The 23,287-nt window shown below is 38.5% G+C and overlaps 1 protein-coding gene across 9 annotated transcripts in view; it reads left to right on the top strand.

The window, feature by feature from the left end:
* ATXN7L1 (ataxin 7 like 1) overlaps nucleotides 1-23,287 on the top strand; it is a 114,571-nt gene that overhangs the window by 75,307 nt on the left and 15,977 nt on the right. For 5 of the 9 annotated variants that reach the window (XM_055710979.1, XM_055710977.1, XM_055710978.1 and 2 more), the window contains 5 exons: nucleotides 7,842-8,064; nucleotides 13,372-13,655; nucleotides 18,608-18,690; nucleotides 19,543-19,799; nucleotides 22,108-22,300. In XM_055710979.1, the coding sequence (XP_055566954.1) occupies nucleotides 7,842-8,064; nucleotides 13,372-13,655; nucleotides 18,608-18,690; nucleotides 19,543-19,799; nucleotides 22,108-22,300 (1,040 nt within the window). Of the gene's footprint in view, nucleotides 1-915; nucleotides 1,104-1,441; nucleotides 1,532-1,565; nucleotides 1,895-4,138; nucleotides 4,701-7,841; nucleotides 8,065-13,371; nucleotides 13,656-18,607; nucleotides 18,691-19,542; nucleotides 19,800-22,107; nucleotides 22,301-23,287 lie in introns of those variants that run through there. The other 4 variants (XM_014283452.3, XM_014283454.3, XM_027811410.2 and 1 more) reach the window with 4 other exon arrangements.

Raw genomic sequence — 23,287 nt, 5'->3', positions numbered from 1 at the left:
TCAGGTGGCAAATGCTGATTATGCATGTGGAATTGTGTCATCACAGGAATTGATGAATTCCTACTTAAATCTCAAACTCTTTTTTTTTTTTTTTTAATCAAGTTAATACCCTAAATCATTAATATCCCCTTCTATAGCTGAAGAAACAGGCCTTGACATCCAAGTTAAATCTAGGTCTTCCAGCTCAGTGATGTGAAGACTGACGTTGTCACCAGGGCAAGGTATTCACTCTTCCATCATTTTCCTGTCTCTCTGATACATCAGTGATACTTTGGAGCTTTGTCTTTAGATCTCAAAATCCTTCCAAAAGAAGCAGACAAGTACCCAGCAGCTTCATTTTACATTTAGTGTAATTTATCACACTATTTGAAGCATATTTTTGCCGTGCTGGGTTTCCGTTTGACCCTTTGGTGGTGGGTGTTTTTTTTGTCTACCGAAGAGGAATGGAGGTATTTTGGGAAATGCTGACTGTGTGGCTTTTTATGGAATTCAGCCATTTTTAAAAGTAATTTAGTGACATTCTAGAGATTATTCCTCCTGTCTCTCATAATTACCCTGTCAAATGCCAAGTTATCCCATAAATAAAAGATTTTTCAGGAAAACAGCAGGTTCATCCTACTGTGTTAAATACAAGTGCCCTCCTCCTTTCCTGAATCAAGAAAGAAAAAAAATAATGCAGTATCTTCCTCTAAATATACACTTGTGTGTTTTGCTGCTTTTAATTTTGTACTTTGTTCATTTCTGCAGTTACTTGAGTTGTATCAACGATTATAAAAAAAAAAAAAAAAAAAAACCCACACCACCGCAGCCGTTTTCAGCTCTTGTTGTTCTTGGCACGGGATCAGTTCTGGTGTCCAACTGGTAGGACCTGAAACTTGGTGCTTAACAAGTGCCTGTAGTCAAAACAGTTGGTGTGTGCGAGCGCTGATCTGGTATTTGCTGCAGCAGGTCATCTGCCTGATTTTTTACCGTGTGCAGAATACCTAATCACGTTGCTGTGTTTCTCTGACGGCATCTGTGGCAATGTGAATCGTTTCACGTTCCAAAAGTACATGTTTACAGTCGTCGTAGAATCAGATTAAGTTGGCAGCCTGCTCTTCTCTGTAAGTGGCTCAGTTTACATTTCTTCTTCTAGCAGGATGTTTTGCATAATTTTGCTGATCCTACTCACTTGTAGACTTTGTGAAATGGAGACTCATTTTAGTGGGTTTATGTCAGAAAGCAAAGCTTGTGTTTATTGTAAATAAACACCAGTAGAACAGTGGTTATTTTAGCACTTGATAATTTCCCAATTATGTCATTTGACCTGGAATGAAGCTTGCAATTGTCGAGCTGCATTTTATGCAGCGGATCAGTCTGGGGGTTTGAGCTGGCAGTTTATTTCCTTTGTCAGTTTACAAGAAGTATCAAAATGAAACCGACTGTGCTGTTTCCTTTCCAGTGCGCAGCGCAAGAAGGGTGGAACGGTTTGCAGATATTATTTCCAAACTTTTTCAGCTGGAATTGGAATAGTGTTTTGTCAAAAAAGCTGGTAAAGTTATCCTTCAGTCTTGCAATGTTATGCTGTAGTTTGCTAGCATTGAATCCAAGTTTATTTTTGCTTAACCTCACGTACTGGGTTTTGTTAGAGTTTTTCAGACTGTGGCTGCAAAATGAAAGTGCTTACAAGGTGTTTATGAACTCTTGTTATGAACCAGCTGCCAGTTACTGCAGGATGACACATTTCTGCAAGCAGTCTAAGTTGTTCAGTTTTCTGGTCGCTGGCTGTCGCTTTTCGGGCATGTATGGGTTTTTTTCTGTTTTGGTTTTATTAGAATTTATGCCAAGTACGTTTGCAAACTTTGAACTGGGATCAGTACAAGGTGGCAGGTTTCACTTACTATTTACTGAAATTGTAAGTATACATTGCTCAATGTTGCATAGTGAAGGGCTGTGCAACAAAACACCTCAGGATGTACTGTAAATAGAAAAACTGTAATTTGCGCATAGGTGGTGTATGGAGTTACCGTAAGTAACATCTTCATGAACAGGACTGTTGTATGTTACTGGAAGAGAGTCACGTTGTGGATGAGATGCTAAATTTCATTACCATCTGCTTAAATATTGTAAAATGGACAATAACAAACAGTATTCGTATTGTGTTAAGGGCAGTCGGATCAGTTACTTTATGCTATTTTAAGTAAAAGGGCTATGAACTCAAGGATTATGATGAACACAAGCTTAAAAAGAGTTCTATTATTTCTGTAAATGTAATGTTTACTAACAGCAAATAACATTTTTACCTTTCTGGGTTTTAGCAATTATTTTTGTTTGGTTTTGCCAAGTGCAATACCAGGCTATAATCCATAACAATACGTCTCTGGGTGATTTGTGGGTCAACCTAAAATTGATTTTTGCTTTAGGCCTCTTGTACGCAGGAAGTCGGATCGTGCTGAACGAGAGTAATGTTTCAAAATGACTGGTGCTGACAAAGTTCTACTGTTTCTCTTCTGACAACGTTAGAGGGATTTTTTTTCTTTTGTTTCAGCTACTAAATTACTGAAAAACCAAAGGTATATCTTTCTCTACGCTCAAGCTGTATCATGACTTTTCTCCTTTGCAGTCTTCTGTGTCTCACCGACGGAGAAGACACTAACTGTGAGCAAAATCTGTTCACTTGATTTGATCAAGTTTGAGTAGCGCATGTTGGGTAAGAATAGATGTAAGTGAGATATACTAAGAAATGTTTTTTGTTTGCAGTCTAGATTAGAGATACCTGCAGTTTCAGGATCATAGAAAGATCTTTTTGGGTACAAAACTACTGCAATCCACCTGGAAACACACAGTTGGCATATTTTACAGGCAGCGTTATTTACTGTTGTGTCTTTGTAAGGTTTGCTGTGAGTTAAGGGGAGTGCCTGATCTTGTGTAAGAGAGTCAAGGCAAAAATACGAAAAGAGACTTTCTACTCGGAATGTGGGTTTGCCTTTCTTTTCCCACATGCTGTGCTTGTGGCTCTGGAGCTCATGTTGCCTCTCTATTGCTTTGCTTTTTTGCTGATGATTAGAAGGAGATGTGGCGTTTCCTGCAAAACAGCTGCTAGTATTCCCTGGTGACCTGTCAGAGAGGATTCAGTGGAATTACAGATTCAAAAGCAGACCTAGAGGACTTTGGCAGCTGCAGCAGAGGTTTTGGGGAAAGGTGGGGGGGTTGCATTGTGTATGATGCAGGAAGGAGGATTAGAAATGGAGTACAAGGGCATGGGAGAGAAGCTCTGGAGATTCAGGGACTGTTAAGTCTCCAACAACATAAGGACTTCACATCTACAAACAATTCAGATTTGGCTGAGAAAGTTGGACTATATCCATGTTTCCATAGGACGTGGAGAATCTCCTGGAATAGTTTAAGATTGTTCGCAATGCTACTGATGCAGAGTTTGCAATGTGCGTTAGCATGGTATGTAGCGTTGGGCTTTTAGGCTCTTGCACAAACTAGAAAAAATAACAGATATTGATCTGAAATTGATTCTTTAGAAAGTGCAGTTAATTCCATGAGAGAGTGTTAAACTTTCCTCTGAGATTAATGTCATTAATACATTAACTGGTTGACAGCAGAAGTCACATGTTGCTTGTCCCTTGCTGCAACGGCTGCCCTAAGACAGCTGAGCGGTTGCAGAAGGATTAATGCAGTAATGAGGATTGTAACTTTGCTTGTGTTAGCTCTGCTCTTGGATTTGACAGCAGCTGCTATTTAGAAACAAAACAGAGTATGTGTTTTTATTTATGTGGAGTGGAAACATCCATTTGGAAGTATTTAAATGAACCAGAAAAGTTCTTTTTCATATTTTAAGCTTCAGCACACATTCATAGTGTTGCAGGCTTCTGCATAAACTGATATGCATGTAGAATTTAGGTTAGTATCTTATAAGTGATAACTGGTTTTCTAGTTGCCTTGCTGGCTTTTTATGTTTTTCAGGGGCCCAGATTTTCATTCTACTTCAGGTTCATTTATGTCCAGTAACTATGCCACTTCTGTACGTGAACAGGGACAGCCAATGTCTACAGCTGTGTGTGTACAAGTTCACCTGCCCTGCTAGATCTAATCTGTCTACACATGAAATGCAAACAAGCGTAGAAATTTTTACACAGATGGCTGGCTGTCTTCTGAATGTGTTAGTATGTGAATACCTAATTTTATAACAAGTATTTGATGTGCAAATGTCTTTCATTCACATATTATTACATAGGCTATACAATAGCAGATTTCTATATTGTGTGTAAGTCCTTGTATATATGTAAAATATGAATAGACAAATAAGTAGAAATTTAAAAAAATAATAAAAGTGACCAGGAAACTCGGTTTGATAGAGGATCACCACCACCCTGGTTTAAGCAGCCAATTTTGACAGCTGACAGCCTTCTTGCTTTGTCATATATTCCCATTATTTCTTTTTGAAACTTATTGCCAATGTTTAAAGCTGATTCACTACCACATACGTAGTAAGGAAGGAGGAAGCAAGAGGCAACCTAATAGTTCTTGAGAAGGAATATATCAATATCTATTTACAAGTTACGCCCCCACCAGTGAGATTTGTCTATAAGTTTTCACAGCTTCAGCAGGTTTGACCTCCTCCGGCTGTGCTTGCCCAGCTCAAACAGTGGTTTTCTGCCTCCTTGGAGGGAGTTACGCTTCCGGTTCTCCACTGTGGCCCTACCTGCAAGGTATTACTGCCATCTTCTCCTGCTGACACTGAAGTGATGTTAACATGTGACTGAACATGCAGACTTTACCCATCTGAGCAGTGTCTGAGAGCACTGATGGTTGTGTGGTGCTGGCTATTTACATTCTTCCTCCTGTTATAACTTTACAGTGGTCATAATTTCCATTTCGCTTCTAGGAAATTTCAAGAGAAGCTGGGTAATGCTGATAATTCTCAAATATGTATCAGACACTGTCTAAAAGGTAGAAGCTTTCTGTAGCCATCTTTTGGGGGAAGAGGGGAGTTTCAGGAGGTAAACGGAAACACCAAATAGTGCAGTTGGTTCTGACACGAGAATGACCGCCAATCTGACACACTCATAAAATAAGTAATCTTGTAATCTTTTCCTTTCCTATCTTTTAAGTAAACATTTATTTAAAGTAGTGGGATGCACTTTATTATATTATCATATCCCAACACTGCCTCTTCCACCATTTTCTATGTTACAGTAAAAAATACAAAGTTAATATACTGGTTTGCTCTTGGAAGTTAATAAATTGGGAAAGCTATCTAGGGAAAAGCACCAAATTGTTTAGCTTGACTAAAACTCCAGTGTAAAGAGACTGTGAAGAAATAACTTGCTATGGCATGTGATACTTAGATGACTTTAAACTATAATTTTAGATGGTCAGTATCTTGAACATCCATCTTTCCAGAAGATTAATTTTGATAACAGTAGTGTATTTTACTTCCAGATATATCCATAGGAATGACATCGGTGACCACAGTTTAGTAGAAGGCAGTCAGTCTTGAGAAAACCAGCCGCTAGCTGATGTGAAGATTGGCGTAATTAATCCTGAATTTATATAATTTGTGTATGGAAATCATGCTTTTTCCCAAGTTTCTTGTTGTATACAGCTTGGTTTTGTTGGTTACGTTGCAGTTCCTTTTTATCAGTCCCCAAGTAATTAATGGGAAAGTTACAAATTTTTATTAAGCTAATTTAAATCAAGTAGCTGCTGAGAAGGTTGGCGAATCCTGAAACAGTGACTATTATTTAATGAAATGGATACTCTTTGAGTGGATCTCTGCATTTCAGAGGCAGATGCGTAGCTTACATAGTTGTTGCCACAGATGTGAGGTGAAATGAATGTAAATTAACTGCATCCTGCAAAGGACTTTTAAAGGCAGAGGCTGCACACTAAGGTGTGTGTTGGGGTGAAAACTGGCAAACGACAGGTGGCATTTGGGGGGTGAAGGGAGACACTTTCTATTTTAAAAAAATTAAGACCGTTTTGTTCTTCAGTTGCAGGAGAATCTAGAGGGAATTTCAGCATTTGTAATTAAAGCTGTGAATATGAAGATGCAGGAGTTCATGACCTTTAATAGAAAATGCCTTTATTTAGTCATTGGAGATAGAAACAGCTTGGAATATTCTTTAAATTTTTTTTTAAGTATTTCTCTTTGTTCTTGAGGTATTCGCCTTTTGCAAATTAATCATGGATGAATCCTTCTGCTACTGGCAAGTTTTTACTTGTGAGGATGCCAGACAAATTGTCATGTTTTGATTCTCTGTGGGAAAATTTTTCTTAGTTATCCTTGAAATATCAAACTAGCGAGCACAGGGTTGATGATGTAAATACAAAATCTTCCCTTGCAGCAGCAGGTTGCTGTTGCTTCCTTAACCTGCTGTTGGCTGACGGGGCAAGGCTGTGCAAGTGCAGAGAGTAGCACCCACTTGGATTCTTCAAGTTAAGCGCTGAATGCTTTAGATGAGGAAAAATTGCTGCGTGTTGAAGGAGAAACTCCAGCTTGTCCAAAGTTCTCAGTCCATGATGACATTGCACTTGCTACGTTTGACTACTGTGTCAGTACCAGAGGTACCTGGCTGATCCCTGCCGCCGTGGAGGCTCTTAGTGCCAGGGCGGCCGCAAGCCGGAGTCAGCTGCTGCTGAGCCATGGCCCTGCTGACTGGAAAATTCCTCTTCCCCCGGGCTGCCCGTGCTGCCTGCTGCCTCTGGGGGTAGCACTGGAGTGAAGGCATTGGGGAAAGAGTGTTCCCACAAATGGGGGGGAACAGGACTGTTAAGGATTTATAGCACCCCTCAGCCAAAACCAATTCCTGTCTCTTGTAATATTTTGTAGTTGTGCCTAAGTTCCCAGCACCAAGCCTGTTGTTTGCAGCACGCTGTGATCTAGCGGCTGGCCAAGAACCAGCACTTTTCCCCTGGAGAAGTATATAATTTGTAAAGTATGGCCAAATACCTTCTTAAAGCCATCTTTTTATTTAACAATATCAGGGATGGGACATTCAAATTTGAACAAATAATAATAATAATAACCAAACGCAAGCAATTTTACTGAAGTCTGTCTGTCCTGAAGCCTATTCTCCTGTTGCAGGGTCAGCATGGCCTTGCTTTTTGCAGTACTTAAGAGGTGTCTCATGTGAGCGTGAGCAGTGCTTACACGAGGGCCTGACCTCTAAAGTTTGTAACTGATACAGAAACTTCTGCTTTTTTGCACTTGCTATTTGCTCTCTGTCGAAAAAATTAAACTTTCACCTTGATTGGAGCCTGGAGATAGCCTCCAAGCTACGAACCAGGCAGAGCCTGCCTCTCTGGAAGGGCTGGGAGAAGCAGACCTTTCGCTACTTCTCAGTCTTCTGGTTGTTTTCCATATAGCTTCCCATATAGCCATAAAGGAAACTGCCCAATAACCGGCTCACATGAATTCATCATAAACCATTATAGAAGCAATCTGATGTCTGTCACAGAGTATTTCACCAAGTCATTTGAGCTGTTGTTACGTACTGTCCTCTTTCTTCTTTACATGAAAGAGCTGGGATACCTAGTATACCTCACACAGATGCTGGTAGTTGCTAATTACGTAAAAAAAATGGTTTGAGGAAATTTCTCCTTGGTGAAATTTTCTGGTAGATTACTAGCATTTATTTTACCAGGTTTTACATTGTTCAGAGCACTTTGCAGAGTTAATTTTGTTTAATTACAATTTGGTTTGATTGTAATTCACAACAGCAATGAACTGGTGTTCTTTGGAGTGATGAAATCATTGTAACTAGCATAGAGAGGAACAGTTTCCTCTTCTCTTTTTTTTTTCTTTTAGCCTATGAAATGCTGTAAAGTTTATTATTTTTCCATTACAGAACGAAGACACGGTTCAATGTGTAAACCTTCCCCTTCTCCAGCTTCTCCAGCCTGCAATTCCAGGACATCCCTCGTACAGATGAAACCGAAATCCTGTATCAGCGGCCATAACCCTGTCAGCAGCAACTCAAAGCCATTCAAAACGCCCAAAGACAATCTACTTACCTCCAGCAGCAAACAGCACACAGTCTTTCCTTCAAAAGTATCACGGGATAAACCATGGTGAGTACCAAAATAATAGTTACAAAGATGTTGGCGTTTAAAAAATGATAAGTATTTCTATGTATAGTTCACAATCATAAAAAAAATCCATATTCTAATCTAACCTAAGTTGACACTTTAAGCCTCTATGCTTCCTAAGGGAGGAAACAGGGATGTTTTAAATAATAAAAAAATATATATAGGAAGAGGAAAAAGGACTGGATTACTTTTCTGATGTTTCGTCAAGTTTCTGCTTTTCAAAAATGCATATAGCGAGTGAGATATTGACCCAGTTTGCTGTCTTTAAGGTCCATCTTCCATTACAGTATCAGCGCTTAAAACTGATGCTTTTAAACAGTAGGATAATTTTTGCAGAATTCTTAATCCTGGGTTAACTGATGGTTATGAAAACTTACTGGTTATAGTCATTTCTCTTCAACAACAGCTGCTGTTGGAGTTCTTTCTGTATGTTGATATTGTTTGATGCCTTATAAGAAGACAGAAGAAAATTCTGGCTGCAAAAATCACTATTTTGGGGGCATCTTACATCATGTACTGTGATATATATACACATATAGGCTTTGAGACTGCCAGGCCCATCCTCCCGTGACTGTGATGATGGCAGCAAAGTTGCAAAAATGTAAATGAGAGCAGAACTGGGTCACTACTTTATCTCAAAAGAAATTGTTTTGTCTTTAGTTATCTACAGAAAAGATGCTTTGTGATTAGGTCACTAGGTTGGTGACTTGAGATCTGGGTTCAGTTCCTGGTTCTGCACAGGCTACTGTTACACTTAAGTCTCCTCAGCCTCAGTTGCATGTCTGTGAACTTGAGATAGTAAGACTTCCTTCTTCTGAAGTTTTATCTACTTACTGTGTAAAGATCTTTCCCTTTTATTAATAATATCTAGCATAAGAAGGTCATGATTTTAGGTAGAGTTTCTGAACACAACTCCCTTAAAGCAGCAAATAATCTATTGCAAACCATTCACTCCTGAGACAAAGCATAAACTCAAATTACGTTACAGTAATAGCTTCTATTTTCTGCTTGAAACATACAATTTCAAAGAGAGCAGCTTCTGCCTAGCTGTAGAATTTACCTTGCACCGGAACAAACTTGATCAAAATCTAATCTTCCTATAAATCTGAACCCACCATCTCTATAAGCATGATCAGCATTGTGGACAATAATGGTATATAATTTTGAAAACAGAAAATCTGGATGTTTACATTACACACAGATGAGGTAGAGGCTCTTCTAGTTAAGGTGTGCCTCATTTATTATTTTAAGAAAAATTATTGACTGAATAGTGACTTTTTGTTCTTAATTGTTGCAGAGGAATTTTATGTGAGAGGATTTTTTTTTTATAGTCTAACTAAAAGGAAAGCAGAAAGGACTTTGGAGTGTTAACGCTATTGACTGTAAACCTGTTTCCCATCCTAGTGTTACAGACAGCAACTTACATATCCACATTTCAGCATACTAACTGAATCTATAAACGATATCTTCCGTTCTGGCAGCAGATGGCATTCTGTCAGTCAGGAAAAGCTGGAAGGGAGCAAAATAACTGAGCATTTCCACCAATCCCTTTTCCTATTATTGGGAACATCCCAAGTGTTTACTCATGATTAACGAGGTAGATTTAGCCATTGAAAACTCTTGTTTTAACTGCTCTGTTAATACTTTGGCAATGAATTATGTCATAGTTGTACCTGTGAATTACCCAATTCTTGCAGATCTGCTAGGAGGTAATACTGTGGCTGTGTTTACCAGTGGGGAAAAATGAGACACATGGTAGTTGAAGATACTATATTCATCACTAACAAATCATGAACAGGCTTAAGTGGAGATCAGTGAAACTGTCTTTCAAAATTTAGTGTTAAGTACCCTTAGATTACATAACTTGTTAAAGACTAAAATCAGCCTGATAATCATCACAGGTTAAATAGAGCTGACAGCTGTTACGGAAGAAAGTGTGTGTTCCTATTCCATTAGTGGATTATAATTTTTATTCAGAATTCTAGAAAATATTCAGTAGGTCTGGTTTTCTTAAAGGAGAAATTATTCAAAAGTGCAAATAGGATCATGTATCCAAGTGTGTTGTGGTTTACAAATTAGCTTAATTCAGGAATTGTCACTTGTAGTGATTGCTTCCCAAACCTGGAATAACCTTTGCACTTGCCCAATTCTTTCATACAGTATATCTTACAAATTTTAGCTGTTACAATTAGTAGTAGTATTTCAGCAATGGCTTCTGCAACAGCATGGCCCAGTAGATCTGTTATTATACCTGCCTTTATGTAGACCCAACTCCTCCATTGTTTAATTCATTGTAGTTTTGGTTGAGCCATCATCTTAAACATTGACCAAGTAGCTCTTTCTCTTCTTCACACCCTGTGTTGTTCTAAGATGTGCTGCAGAGGTTCAGGTTGCTCCTCAATGAATGCTGTAAAAAGCATGATCGGAATGATCAGATTAAAGAGATCTGGAACTGTTTCACTTTTGTAGCTGCTGTTTTAATACTTCTCTTCTTGTAGTTGGAATGTGAAGGATTATTGTGAATACATCATCCAGAAATATCTGTCAGCTCTGATTTTTTTTTTTTTCCCTACATCTCTCTAACGTTGCTATTAATACAGCAGTGCTTAGAGACTGGAGCAGTGCTGGAGCACTACTGCGCTGTGCACAAGATAAATGTAAACCATCATTTGCTGAAGCTTGCAGTTCAGGTAGTAAGTGGTATAGCAAAAGGGTAGAAAATAGAAGAAGGCAAAGACAGATCTTAGAAACTGGGCATGAAGATTTGTTCATGTTTTTATGTAGTAAACTACTTGATCTACAGTAAAAAAAAATCTCCTATTTTCAGCAAATGTAATGGCCATCTGTTTAAAAGCAGAAAAAAAATAATTCCTACCCTAAGATATTATAATTTGTCTGTCATTTAACTTAATAAATTCAGAGCAGTTTAAAAAAGTAGAGGGTCTTCTGTCTTTCATAGCTCCGTGCTTGCATTCATTGAAATATTTGATGCAATTTTGGTTTTGTGAGTAATTTTTTTTTTTTTTTTTTTTTTTTTTGCTTGGTTACTGGCCAGCAGTCTACATTTTACTGCAGTCGAATCTGTATTCTGACTAGCTGGTGTTGTGTTTGTGGTACCATTGGATATGGAAGTTTCATGTAATTTAGTTCCAGCTCCAAAATATGTCTTGGTGTCTCAGTCTTCTTTTTAGTTCTGTATACCTATGTTTATATCAAGGTTTGTACATTTTGTTATGTTAAAATACCCTTAGAACAAAGAGTAACAACTTGCCAGTATGGGAGGGTCTGCTCCAGCCACGTGTGCCGCACTTCCTTGGATCATCTTCAGCAGCTATGGAGAAACAGAGGTTTTGTAGTATCCCAGGAAGGTCAAAACTTGAGTTATTTTGGACCTGCTTCCGATGTTTCCCACGGGTGACCCATGCAGAATGCCATCTCAAAGTCATCTTTTTCTGGCTGTTAACACCTGTTAACCATTCTTTCCATAGGAAAATGCAGCAAAGGTGCCATTTTTTAGACACAAAAAAGGACTGAAATTATGCGAGACTTGTGAAAGGGGGGGAAGCCCCAAACCGTACAGTGATGTGCAGACAGGCAAATATTGCCTGTCTTGGGACACTGACAGCGGTGGGGTCCTGGCAAGCAACTCTGCTTACCTGAACTGCAACATGCCAGCGTGCCTAAGAATATAAACTGATTTAACAGCAGTTGTGTGTTTAACAAATGTCACGTGCATAACACACTTGTAGAAGCTCTGCACTACCATGCAGAATTACTGCAGTGATGTGCAGGAAGCAGATTGTACTTTCAGTACAGTTTGCTAAGGAGAAATTTTGCACTCCTTGTAAATACATTTAATTTTACCTTTAAGCGTATACATCAAGTTAAACCTTTAAGAGAATAATAGATTAAAGAATCCCCAAGTTTTAAGAAGTTTTTCTGTGTAGGACAGCCTCTTTGACAGCCACCTTTATGCTGGGGATTAAAATTACCGAGGTTACTTTAGTTGTGTGCAGTTCAGAAAGGAAAATACAGGAATACTGTTAAGCACACTCTCATGCTTCTAGATGAAGAATTTGTTTTACCTTTTAAACATCACCATTGCATTTTCATTTAAGAAAACTTGTGTTTCTTTTGATTGCTCAGTGTGGAATGATAGTCTGAAAATTGTCATTAGCATGATCTGTGTGTGAATTTGCTTATGAGGCAGACAGTCAACTATTTGGCAAAAGCAATTCTTCAGGCAGTGTATGGAAAGAACTGAATAAGTGAGATGTTTTCATTCATGGCCTCCAATGAAAGGGACATTTGGGCTTAAAGCTCTGAGAATATAGGTTTTTAAATTAATACTTTTTCTTTGGGCTTGTTTCAGTAAGAATGGGTGTATAATTTGTATATTCTATATTAACAGGTAGACACAAGACATCCAATTCTGGGGCAATTGAGTAGGTAAAAATCAGCTATTGTTGTCGGGTATTTCCTCATGCAGATAGGAGACGGAAATGTTGAAATAATGTTGGAACTGAAAATAATTTGTCTCAATCTTTTTTTGCTGCCAAATGAAGAAGGTAACATTTGTTAGTGTCACAAATATGCTGTGGTGGTAGTTAAGTTAGGAGAAGTTAGTGGAGACTTTATTCTGAAAAGGGCCAACTAAGCTAATAATGGTATTGGGAATTTTTATTTTTTTAAGTTTGTAAGATTTTATTAAAAATACATTTCAGTAATGCTTGATTCATCAAGAATTTTAATACTTTTAAAGGGTCGTTTCACTGTTAAGATTTCTAGGCTTGAAATCTCTTCTCTCCTTGTTTCCAAACTTGTATGTCATTCAGACACGTCTGATCAAATGAATTATTTTTGTGTTTGTTTAAAAATACTAGTATTCGTTAGAAAACTATTTTGTTATCATGGTGAGTTTAGTACAGCATACGCATACCTGCTATGTGCTTATGTTAAAGGTATGAGACTGTATGTGTAAGAGGGTATGTCTTGCTTAATAGCAAAAACTTATTTTGCTTATGAATAGTAGGGGATTGGATCTTAAAAAAATACAATGGTTCATTTTCATAATTCTCTACATTGCCAGGCTTTACAGATGCCTGGTTTTGTAAACATTTGATTGTACAAAAATAGGCAATAATGGTACTAACATTTTCATTTTGGTGTGATCTTAAGGTATAGTGTAACTTGCATGGTAATTTTTATATCTGCAGAAGGGGATAAAGTAACTGTAAGTCTTTGGTACAGAAAATATGATGAAGATTTTTTTTTCCTTTGGTTTTGCAGCGTTCCTGTTCCAGTAGTCAGTCTAGAGAAAATTCCTAACCTAGTGAAGGCAGATGGTGCCAATGTTAAAATGAATTCTGCAACCACTACCACCATCACCTCCTCCTCAGCCTCTTCATCCACCATACCTGCTCCAACTTTGGTTAAATCTGGTTTGACATCCAAGTCAGTGCCACCATCACCAGAAAAGATTCTGAATGGCAAAGGAATTGTAGCTCCATCAATAGACAAGAAACACCAAAATGGCACTAAAAGCAGTAACAAGCCTTACAAAAGACTTTCAGGTGAGTGATGTAGTTAATCTTTTGAGGTGGTCCATCTGTCCTATAGCTCAGAAATAATGTACTAATAAAATGCTGTAGCCTGGTTTTGGTTTGTTTGGGGGTTTTTGGTTGGTTGGTTGGTTTTTATACTGTTAAGATGCCAGTTTGCACTTACGGGAAAAAAAAAAAGCTTTCACATTCTTAGCTTGTGTAAAATATTTTCAAAGTACATATTCTGTTTAGCTTGAAATAAAAGTGTTTAATGCATTTCTTAACTGGTCAACAGGCCAAATACAAATTTTTAAGGAAGTAAATTCAGTAAAACAGAAAGGCAGAAGGCTTCCTCAAGTCATTATGTCATTTGGGTCTGTTTACAATGAAAGAAAATGTGCCTTTGTTGGGTGGCTTCAGTATAGTCATGATCAGGTTGAACAGTTGAAGTTTAAGACATTGGATTATCCACCAAGTCGTGATTGTTTAAACAATCTTTTTATTGGATTTAAATACTAGAAAATTCTAAGAAGATACAGGAAATGCTGGGGAATTCTTAAAAATCATAATTCCCCTCCACCCCTCTCCCTCTGTGATTCACACATGAGTGAAGACGGTGGTAGCATGGGGGATCTTGATCTTCCTCAGTAAGGTCAGGATGGTGGGGTTGAGGGGGTGACATTAAATGTGGAAATGCCCTGGATGGCCTTAGGCAGGGCAGTATCGGGGGATGTAGGTCCCAGTGCCACCGAAACATGGAACACCCCATCATGGGAGGGCAGAAGCTCCGTCAGAGAGGTTGCCTTCTATTGCAAGAATTATTTTCTATGGAGTTCCCCAGAGGTGACTCATGCCAGCTGTTGGGCAGTGAGTAGAGAATTTGCCCCCTAAAGCTCAAAACGTTTTTGTTCTGAATGAAAAGAAACAAAGTGTTTTGAGGGATGGTATTTATTTATTTATTTTAAAGCAAAAGTAACTGACTCAACTTTACAGCTTCAGAAGCTGTGCGGGGTCTATTCATCAGCTGGCAGCACTTTGTGATTTGAGCAGGAACTTCTCGTGTGTGCTGAAAGGCTAATTTTGCTAATGGCAGCATGATCCGCATTAGATCGTCAGTTTGGCAGAAAGTTAGTTCATGTGATTTCTAAATGTGCACTAGTTATGAACCAAGTATAAGTTGTACAAGATAAATGCTTTAATTTCCAGTTAATGAGTGTGCCCTATTTTTTGACTGAATATCAGGTTTGTTTTTTTCATTTTCTCAAATTTGGCAGCTAGCCGATGGTACTGCTACCTTGGCTTGATTCCAGACCAGCGTGAGGTGTTTGCTAGGGCTGTGTGGGGTATGGAACAACGCCATTGCCTTAAAGGATTCAGGACACTGATTGCTTTCTTAACTAGTTAAAGCTGGCGTATAAGAAAACAGAACTGCTGTTCATTTATAGCATTCCACAAAATGAAAAGATATTACAAGAACGTAGCTGATACATACAAGAAAAGGCTTTTAAACCTTAGATTTCACTTGCTAAGATCAATTTGTTATTCTAATAAAACCTCTCTGTATTTCACAGTTCATTTAAAATACTGGTTTCTTTTCACCTATTGTTTGCTTTAGTGTTTAGATGCTTAATTTAGCTAATCAATTCTGAATTCGTACTTAAGCAATTGAAAATGTTACTGTTTGAGATACTTGTTTTCCTCACATCACCGTGTACCATGGCAGGGCTGTAGGTGATACTCATACCTTTCTTGTACAAGTGCTTGCTGGAATGTGTTCATAAAAGAGGTTCATTTCTGTAGGCCCTTCCTTCAGCTTGCTTGCTTTTTCTCTGGAGGTGACTCCATCGCTGTTCTGTCTCTAAGGTGTCACCTAGCCTTCTAGGCTAGGGAACGTTTCACTGGTGGAAATTTCTGCACAGGACTGTTTGGGCACTCCGATAGGTGTTAATGTACCTTTATATGGTTAAGAAATCCACAGAATTTACACTTTTGTTTTTTACAGCTCCTGTGTCACTACCAGATTTAGAGTCTGGTTAGTCTTGCTTCTACTGCCTCATGCATTGATGCAGCAATGCAATAATTTAGCAATGATGCAAATAGAAGTCCTGAGAGCACTGCAGATGAATTGCCTGTAGATTGTGTGTCACTATGATGGATTCCCCTCCATTGTTATACAGGACTGCAAAGGCTGAGAAAAAGATCTTGGAAGGTCAATGAGATTATTATTTTAGATATCCTATAAATTTAATTCATTTCACATTAAAAGAATGAGACAGTGGATAAAGTTTTTAGGTTTCCCTCAGTCTGCTGCTGTGGATCTGTACAGCTGTTAATTTTTGAAGCTCCTTAATAAATCTGGCCAGTTTACATCTGTTTTCTTTTATTTATAGCAACCGCCACTCTCTCTCACACCATTTCCCTGACTGTGGCTGAAGTTTGGGTTTTTTTCTTTGCTGAGAGCTGGTGGTTGTTTGGGTGATGAATGAACCTGCCCTCTTTTCAGGAGCACTGTCGTTGGTGAGAGAGAGGAAACAGCCTGTGGAACCACAAAAGACAGCCTGTAGCTGCCCAGCATAAGTGGATCAGTGTTTTCTAGTAGCAAACTGAAAAAAAAAAAAAAAAAAAAAAAAATTCTCTAAATCTTCCCTAGTTCTTGTTCTCTTTGGGGTGAAGTTAAAGAATGCAGATGCCCAGTTTACACCAAGAATGTCTGTTGGGTTGCAAACAAGAGTTTGAGACCCTTCAGTTTTGACCCTTCCTCCTCTTACGGTGAGGTTATAATGAATGCTTTTTACTCATCCACCAAACATGAAGAAGTGGGATTCATTCTGGAAAAGCAACTTTCTCAAGCTGTGGCTGTGCACAGGAGTCTAGGGCTTCTCACACTGCACATTTCCTAGTACAGAGATAGTCAGAAACTGCATTTCGTTACTGATAAGCAGGTGATAATCTTCATTTAATGTGTTGCCCAAATCAGGCATGTCTGTAGCTGGCAATTAGATGGTCACAATTTCTCTGGAACAGCCATGCACGCTTCAGCCAGAAGTGGTTCTCTGTTTGTTTAGTATTTTCTGTTTCTCAGGGAAAGCATGTTGTTTTTTTCAGTAGATGGTGGAGGCTTTCACTTTTTCTAACTGTAATTCCTTATGTTGATTTGACCACTGTATGTTATCCTAATAATTGGCTTTGTTATCATCAGTCCTGCAAGCCCTGCTTGGTTGGGACACTCTTCCTGACAAGGAACAATCTGGATGCTCCTGAAGGGACCACTTTTGATTTTTGATCCCTGTTGGTCCAAAGCAGTCCTCACTCAGTAACTTTCAGAACACGTTCCACACCCTTATGATTACCCTCAGGATTTTTCATTTGAAGGTGTATCTTTAAGTCCATATAGCCTATTTAGATTGGGGTTTAACTTGCGTTGAAGGTCTTTAGATGGGTGATTCAGGAAACTGTGATAGGAATAACATACACTCAAAAACTGGGAGTAGTTAACTCCTTTAGTTTGTGAACATGCATTTTCATCCATTAAGTAGAAAAGAATGTTTATTACATTTAGTCATACACAGCTACTTTTCTGTTGTGCTGTAAAGGCCACAGAAACTATAACTACTTGTGACAGATTTCAGTCCCATTGTAGATTTCACCAAAAAAACAGTGCCAACTGTTTTTTCCAAGCTCACTTTTTGACATGTCTCTGCTAATAGGTCGATAACATAACTGTTTAATGTTTGCTTTATCCTTTTTAAGTCCATATAGCAGAATACATAAAACTGCTAGTAACTGTGACATCTGGACGACAGTTGTTGTCTGATGTAGGCTGCTTGGACTCACGTTTCTTCTTCCAGCTGTTCTGCTTCCTGTGATGCTGTCATAACATTGTAACATAGCTGTGAATTGCTGTCTTCATCTTAGCTCTGATTTGTTTGTTGATAAAAATTTTTAGATCCTCAGCTTAAGTTGTATTTGAGTACAGGATGTTTGTTGTATCTGAATGTAACACCACTGTATAGTTAAAACAGGCTTTGGCAAATAGTTTATATTCCACTATCAAACAAAAGCAAACCAGGCTGCCAGTTAAACATACAATGTCAAGGTATATAAAGATAATGGTAGATTTTTTTTGGTGGCATAAACTAAAAAGTGTATGTCCACAGTTTTGTTACAGCTCTGTAGTGCAAACTCTTAAAATTATATTAACATAACCTAAAGGAGGTGATGGTATCTGTGCTATATAAATACTAAAATATTAATGGAAATGAAATATGAAAATATAGCATATTAAATATTAATGCACTTTTAATCATGAGTAGAACTCCTGTAAATGCCTTTTTTTCATAATCCCTGCAAACATTAAACTCCATGCCTCCATTCACTTAGGGAAATAAGAACTAATGTACATGGTATTCTTACAGAGATTTTGGGGACAGATTTTAGAGAAATTTTGTTTTTAAAATGTCACTAGTAGTCTTGCGTTTGCTTTGAGATACCACGGGTTGTTTTTTTGGGTATGTCAAAGAAAGGTTGTTCAAAGCACTTGTGATATCTAGTTACCATGTGCCTGAGCCAGACGCAGATGCTGGGTTTGCAGATGCTGTGTTTCACAGCCTCAGAGGCGGCCAGCCTTACAGGGGGGGTTGAACTCCTTGTGCGTCTTTATTTGGCTTGGTCCTGTGTTTGGGCCACTCTGAGTACAGCTCGGTAAGCAGACATATTTCTATGAAGTCTGTGACTGAAAGCCTGCTCTAAATAGTATGAAACATGCTGCGCTTTTTTTTTTTGTGCCTTTTTTTTTTTTTTGTCCTTATAACTGTATGAGTTATGCACATGGCACTGTTATGGGGCGCTGGGGTTGGGATCAGTGGTTCTGGTTGAGCCTGGCTGAATTAAGCGCTATCAGGCAAAAATTATAGCTACTCTGTTTAAAATTTCTGTAATAATCTATTTTTTCTCCTTTTTCTACCCACCCCCCCATCAAACAGAAAGAGAATTTGACCCAAATAAACACTGTGGAGTACTGGATCCTGAAACAAAGAAACCTTGCACAAGATCGCTCACCTGCAAGGTATTTTTCTTAGAAGATAAAATATCAGATGCTTTGTTTATAGTTTAAATCCTACCACAGTAGTTTGAGAGGTCATACCTGCTCCTGTCTTACAGACAATGGGTATGGTATTCAGACACTGTCTTCAGGTAATTCTTTTGAGTAATTCTGTTTCTTTGAATCAGAGCATCTGCATTATTCCACTGATATTTCTAAAAAGATTTTTTTTCCGTGTCATTTTATTATGCAAAAAGCATTAACGTTTCATGTAGAAGCACAAGTGTTATTTTAAATGCTCCTTTTTTGGTTCACGTGTGCAACAGTGTTGAAGTATAGTAAATTTTTAGTAAAAAATTCACATGATTTTTGTGTAATAAATTACTTGGAGGCTGCCCTTGTGATAGTAATGTCTCATGTCAAAAAAGAAGCAGCAATGTAAGATGTTATAATGAACATTTGTACGTGTATGTGCTTCCTGTCAGTAGAGATGATCAGTTAAATACGCTTTAAAATGTATTCATGTTTTTGAAGCCAATGAAGTCACTTTTTCATTGTAAGTTAAGAGCTACAATGATGTTACTTCATAATATTTTAAAACTATTGGAATTATATTTTCTGTCTTGGAAAAGGTAAGTCAGTAGACTCTTATTGTATGAAAACTGTTGCAAAAAGTAATTTTAGCCTTGATGTTGGCATTTTTTAAGAATGACTTCATAAATTATCAATGCTGGGATAACAGCTTTATTTCCATAACTGTGGCTAAAGTTGTTTGAAGTAGATTCTATCTTTTAGAGTTGTGGTGTATCGGAAGTATAGAGGACTCATAAACAATGTCATGCACACACAAATGCTTTTTAACCACCCTATTTTTAGACTCATTCACTTAATCATCGACGAGCAGTTCCAGGCCGTAAAAAACAGTTTGACATCCTTCTAGCTGAACACAAAGCTCGATCCAGGGAAAAAGAAGTTGCAAAAGACAAAGAGCATCCACCATCTGCAAGGGAAAGCTATCAGAGCCAGCCCACACCAGCACAAGACTCTCTGTCAGGATCTTCAGTGAACTCTGGGCAAGAATCTAAAGTAACATCTCCTGCAAAATCTAGACCACCAAATTCTGTACTTCCAAGGTAAGCAATTCGCCAGTGTGGAATGTTGCATTCTGATGGTACTGTAAGAAATGTCTTTAGTCTTTCCTGCAGCTCATTTTACAAGCATTCAGTTCCTCTTTAGGCAATTGCATGATAAAACATATTAATGTAAGAGTTTCTGCTGTCCATAGAAGACAGATTATGCTTGTATTAACCTAAATCTGTCCAGGGTAGGCTGTGGTCTGATTGGGAATGAGGGAAGGAGTGGTGTCCACCCTCAGCTCAGAATCTCAGACTAACTGCATTTTGGGGTAAAATGGTCAGTAATAATTAGGGAAGTTTATGTTCAAGCTATTATGGCACATTTGGGAATAAAAGTCTGTTTGAATGAATCGGAATAGGTGTCGGTGGAGAAATTCTGCACATTTATGTAGAATTTTTCTCTGCAAATACTTCACCAGTTATAGCAATGGAATGTCTTGGGGGGAAAAAAAAAAAAAATATGAAATTTAGTGTAAATGACAATGTAAGCAGCTAAGGTTTGAAACTGTCCATAGCATGCCTTTACTCATTTCAAAGATTTTTCTTAGAAAGGACAAAACCAGTCTTCAGAAAGGCAATGCAAACTTGTAAAGACATCACTTTAGAAAAACTAGTATGAGGTACTGGATCTACTGAATTGTAATTATCCGCTGATAAACTTCCCTTATGTTTTGTTTGTTTGGGGCGGGGGTTGGTACTAGTTTTGGCTGCAGTAGATAGAGCTAAACTAGTTGGGTTTGTTCATATTTCTTTTGTTTCATATTTCTTTCCTTTGCAGAAGCCTTAGTCAGGATTAGGTGCCAATTTTGGGGCTTTTGTAGTAAGATACTCCCTATTTCAAACAACAAAAATCTGTTGTTATTTGCTATCTCAAGTCTCACAGAGACTGCCATTTCCACTGTTTTCTTTGTGTTCATCAAGCCATAATGAAATTTTATTCATGCAGTGGCAGAGGTGGGCCTTACAGGGTTTGAGTGAAAGGACAACAATAGAGTACCTGCAGATGAGTTGGTGAGAAGTCTGCATAATTCTCAGAAAAGGAGTGACCTTACACAGTCCTTACATAGAGAGGAGCACAGAGGGACAGGCAGATGTTGGTTTTGGTAGGTGTTATAGTCTGGAATTACAAGTGTTACAGCAAAACTGGAACGCGATTTAGTGAGATTCAGCTGAAGAAATTGCAAAGGCAGTGGTACATGAGGAGGAAGATTTTAGCAGTCATGCATTGTGTTTGTACAGTCTACACTTTGGTTTCTGCTGCAGTGCCTCTGTCTGTCGTCCTGTGTTTTTGCAAGCAGCCATGCCAGAGGAAAGCCTTGCTACTTCTCTGCTGAGAGCCAGCAAGCCTGCAGCTGTGCTGCTGGAAGAAGTTATGCGAGTGCTCCCTGCTCTGCTGAGGCAGAACTTGCTGGTTTACTGATGGTGACTTGGCTTGACCTGTCTGGCTTTTCCTGAAGGCAGGAAGCACTCGCACAATCTATCCCTTGCAACAGCAACTGCAGCAGTTATTTCTAGCTGACAGACACTGGTGAGCCATCCCTGCTGAGTTCAGAAGAGGGCAGCTGTCTGCAGTCTATGACTGCTCTGTCCTGATAGCATAAATTCATGAAATGGAAGATCTTCAGATTTTTCTCAATGTGAACGTCTCCTCCAACCTCCGAGGTCCACATACATTCTTGGTTGTACAGACTGTTAACTGAGAATCTTTTTCCTACCCCACTTCTGATCTCCAGGCTGCTTTTGAAAGGCAGAGCACCATCACACCCTGTAGCGCAGAGGCATTCCCACTTTGTTTTATTGGATTTTAGACAAAGGTAAAGAAAACTTACATGCTATAAGAGGTCCTCCCAGTCCTCCAATTACTAATTAGCTGTAGAGGGTGTCAGCTAAACACTCTTTTGTTATATTTAGTACGCTAATTTCAGCGGGATTTTGGTATGAAATAAAATTTCATAACTGGACCTTTGAGGTTAATCAAGTAGCAGAGTAATGGTGCAATGTGAGAAGATTTTACACATCTGATTTTTGTTTGCGTTTTTACTATACGTTGCCTCTCTCAAGATCCGAAACTCAACATCATGGCAAATTTAAAATTTCCAGCAATAAAAAGGTGCTTCTTCTAATGTTAACTTGATGGTAACCCATGATATATTCCTGACAAGACCAAGTGTCAGCTATTCTGTATCTTTTACTGTCTTCTTTATATGATCATTTCTGGTATAATTTACTTTGATGCTTGACTCCAGCAGGTAGGTTTGCAGAGCCTTTGAACACTGATGATTTCGATGTATATTCTCCTTCTTAGACCGTCATCTGCAAATAGCATAAACAGCAACAGTTCTTCAAACCACAGTGGGTACGTACCAGAACTGCCACTGCCTTCCATGGGAGGAGATTTAACGAGCAGATTGTCCAGTGATGAAGGAGAAGCGGATGGAGCTGAAGAATCTGAGAAATTAGACTGTCATTTTTCTGGACACCATCCCAGACCTCTTGGGGTATGTGTCTGTCTCTGGCATGCCTTGCTGTTATTCTTATGTAATTCAAGAAGGGAGGGAAAAAAAAAAGTAATTCAGTAAAAATGTAAGGAATGAGGACCTTGTATTATGAAAAGTGTATTCTAAAGAGAACACATACATTTAACAGAAAATTGTATGGATGGGATAGGGTAGGAGGAGAAGACTGGTCAATGCATGTGGCAAACAGGTTGCAGGACAAGATGTGCAGCAGAAAACCAGAAGTTCTAGTTTCAGATTTTCCTCTCAGTAGACTGCAACTCAGGTGTAATTCTGTTAAACTGAGCAAAGTTGCATTGTTTTAAATGTGATGTGAACAGATAATCTCTTTGTTGTCATAGTTCTTACGAAACTGTACCTTGCAATTGGTTATGGCTCTGAAAATCATACGGCAGCAAAGGGCTATTACAGTGCTTTGTCAAGTATTGTCTGTTTGAAGCTCTAATTAAATATCATTTATGCAAATGGATGTGGACTTAAAACCTACTGCTTCATTCATCCGAAAGTGGAAAGTCTAGAGCACGGCATAGCCCATCTGCTCTGGAGGTGGCTGAAGCATGCGCTTCTCTGGCAGCTGGTTTGGTCTCTCTCTGGTGTTAGTGAGAAATTGCGCTGTAAGTAGTAAGAGCTGCCTTGTGGCATTATGTCTGCAGTGTGAATTTGTTTACACTGTACAAAGCAAGAAGCAATGGGAGAACTCTTGAACTTCTAAGCAGTTGGTTCTCATCAAAATTGAGCCAAGGAATAAAACTAATGAAGACTTCGCTTATGTGTTTTCCATATGATGTACAGAATGAAACAGTGTGATAACTGTAACATTGTCCGTATTCCCTAGAGCAAAAGAGAACTTGTTACTGTCAGACACCAGGAAGAAGTAGCTGAACGTGAAATAACTGTCAGATGAAATTCTGAATTTGGTTCTTATACAGAAAATAAGAGTTATTATAGTCTATATTATGATATGCAGGT

This window comes from Falco cherrug, chromosome 5 (genome assembly GCF_023634085.1).
Source record: "Falco cherrug isolate bFalChe1 chromosome 5, bFalChe1.pri, whole genome shotgun sequence".
Classification (NCBI taxonomy): domain Eukaryota; kingdom Metazoa; phylum Chordata; class Aves; order Falconiformes; family Falconidae; genus Falco; species Falco cherrug.
Note: the sequence above shows the minus strand (reverse complement) of the source record. Positions and strands in the feature narration are given on the sequence as shown.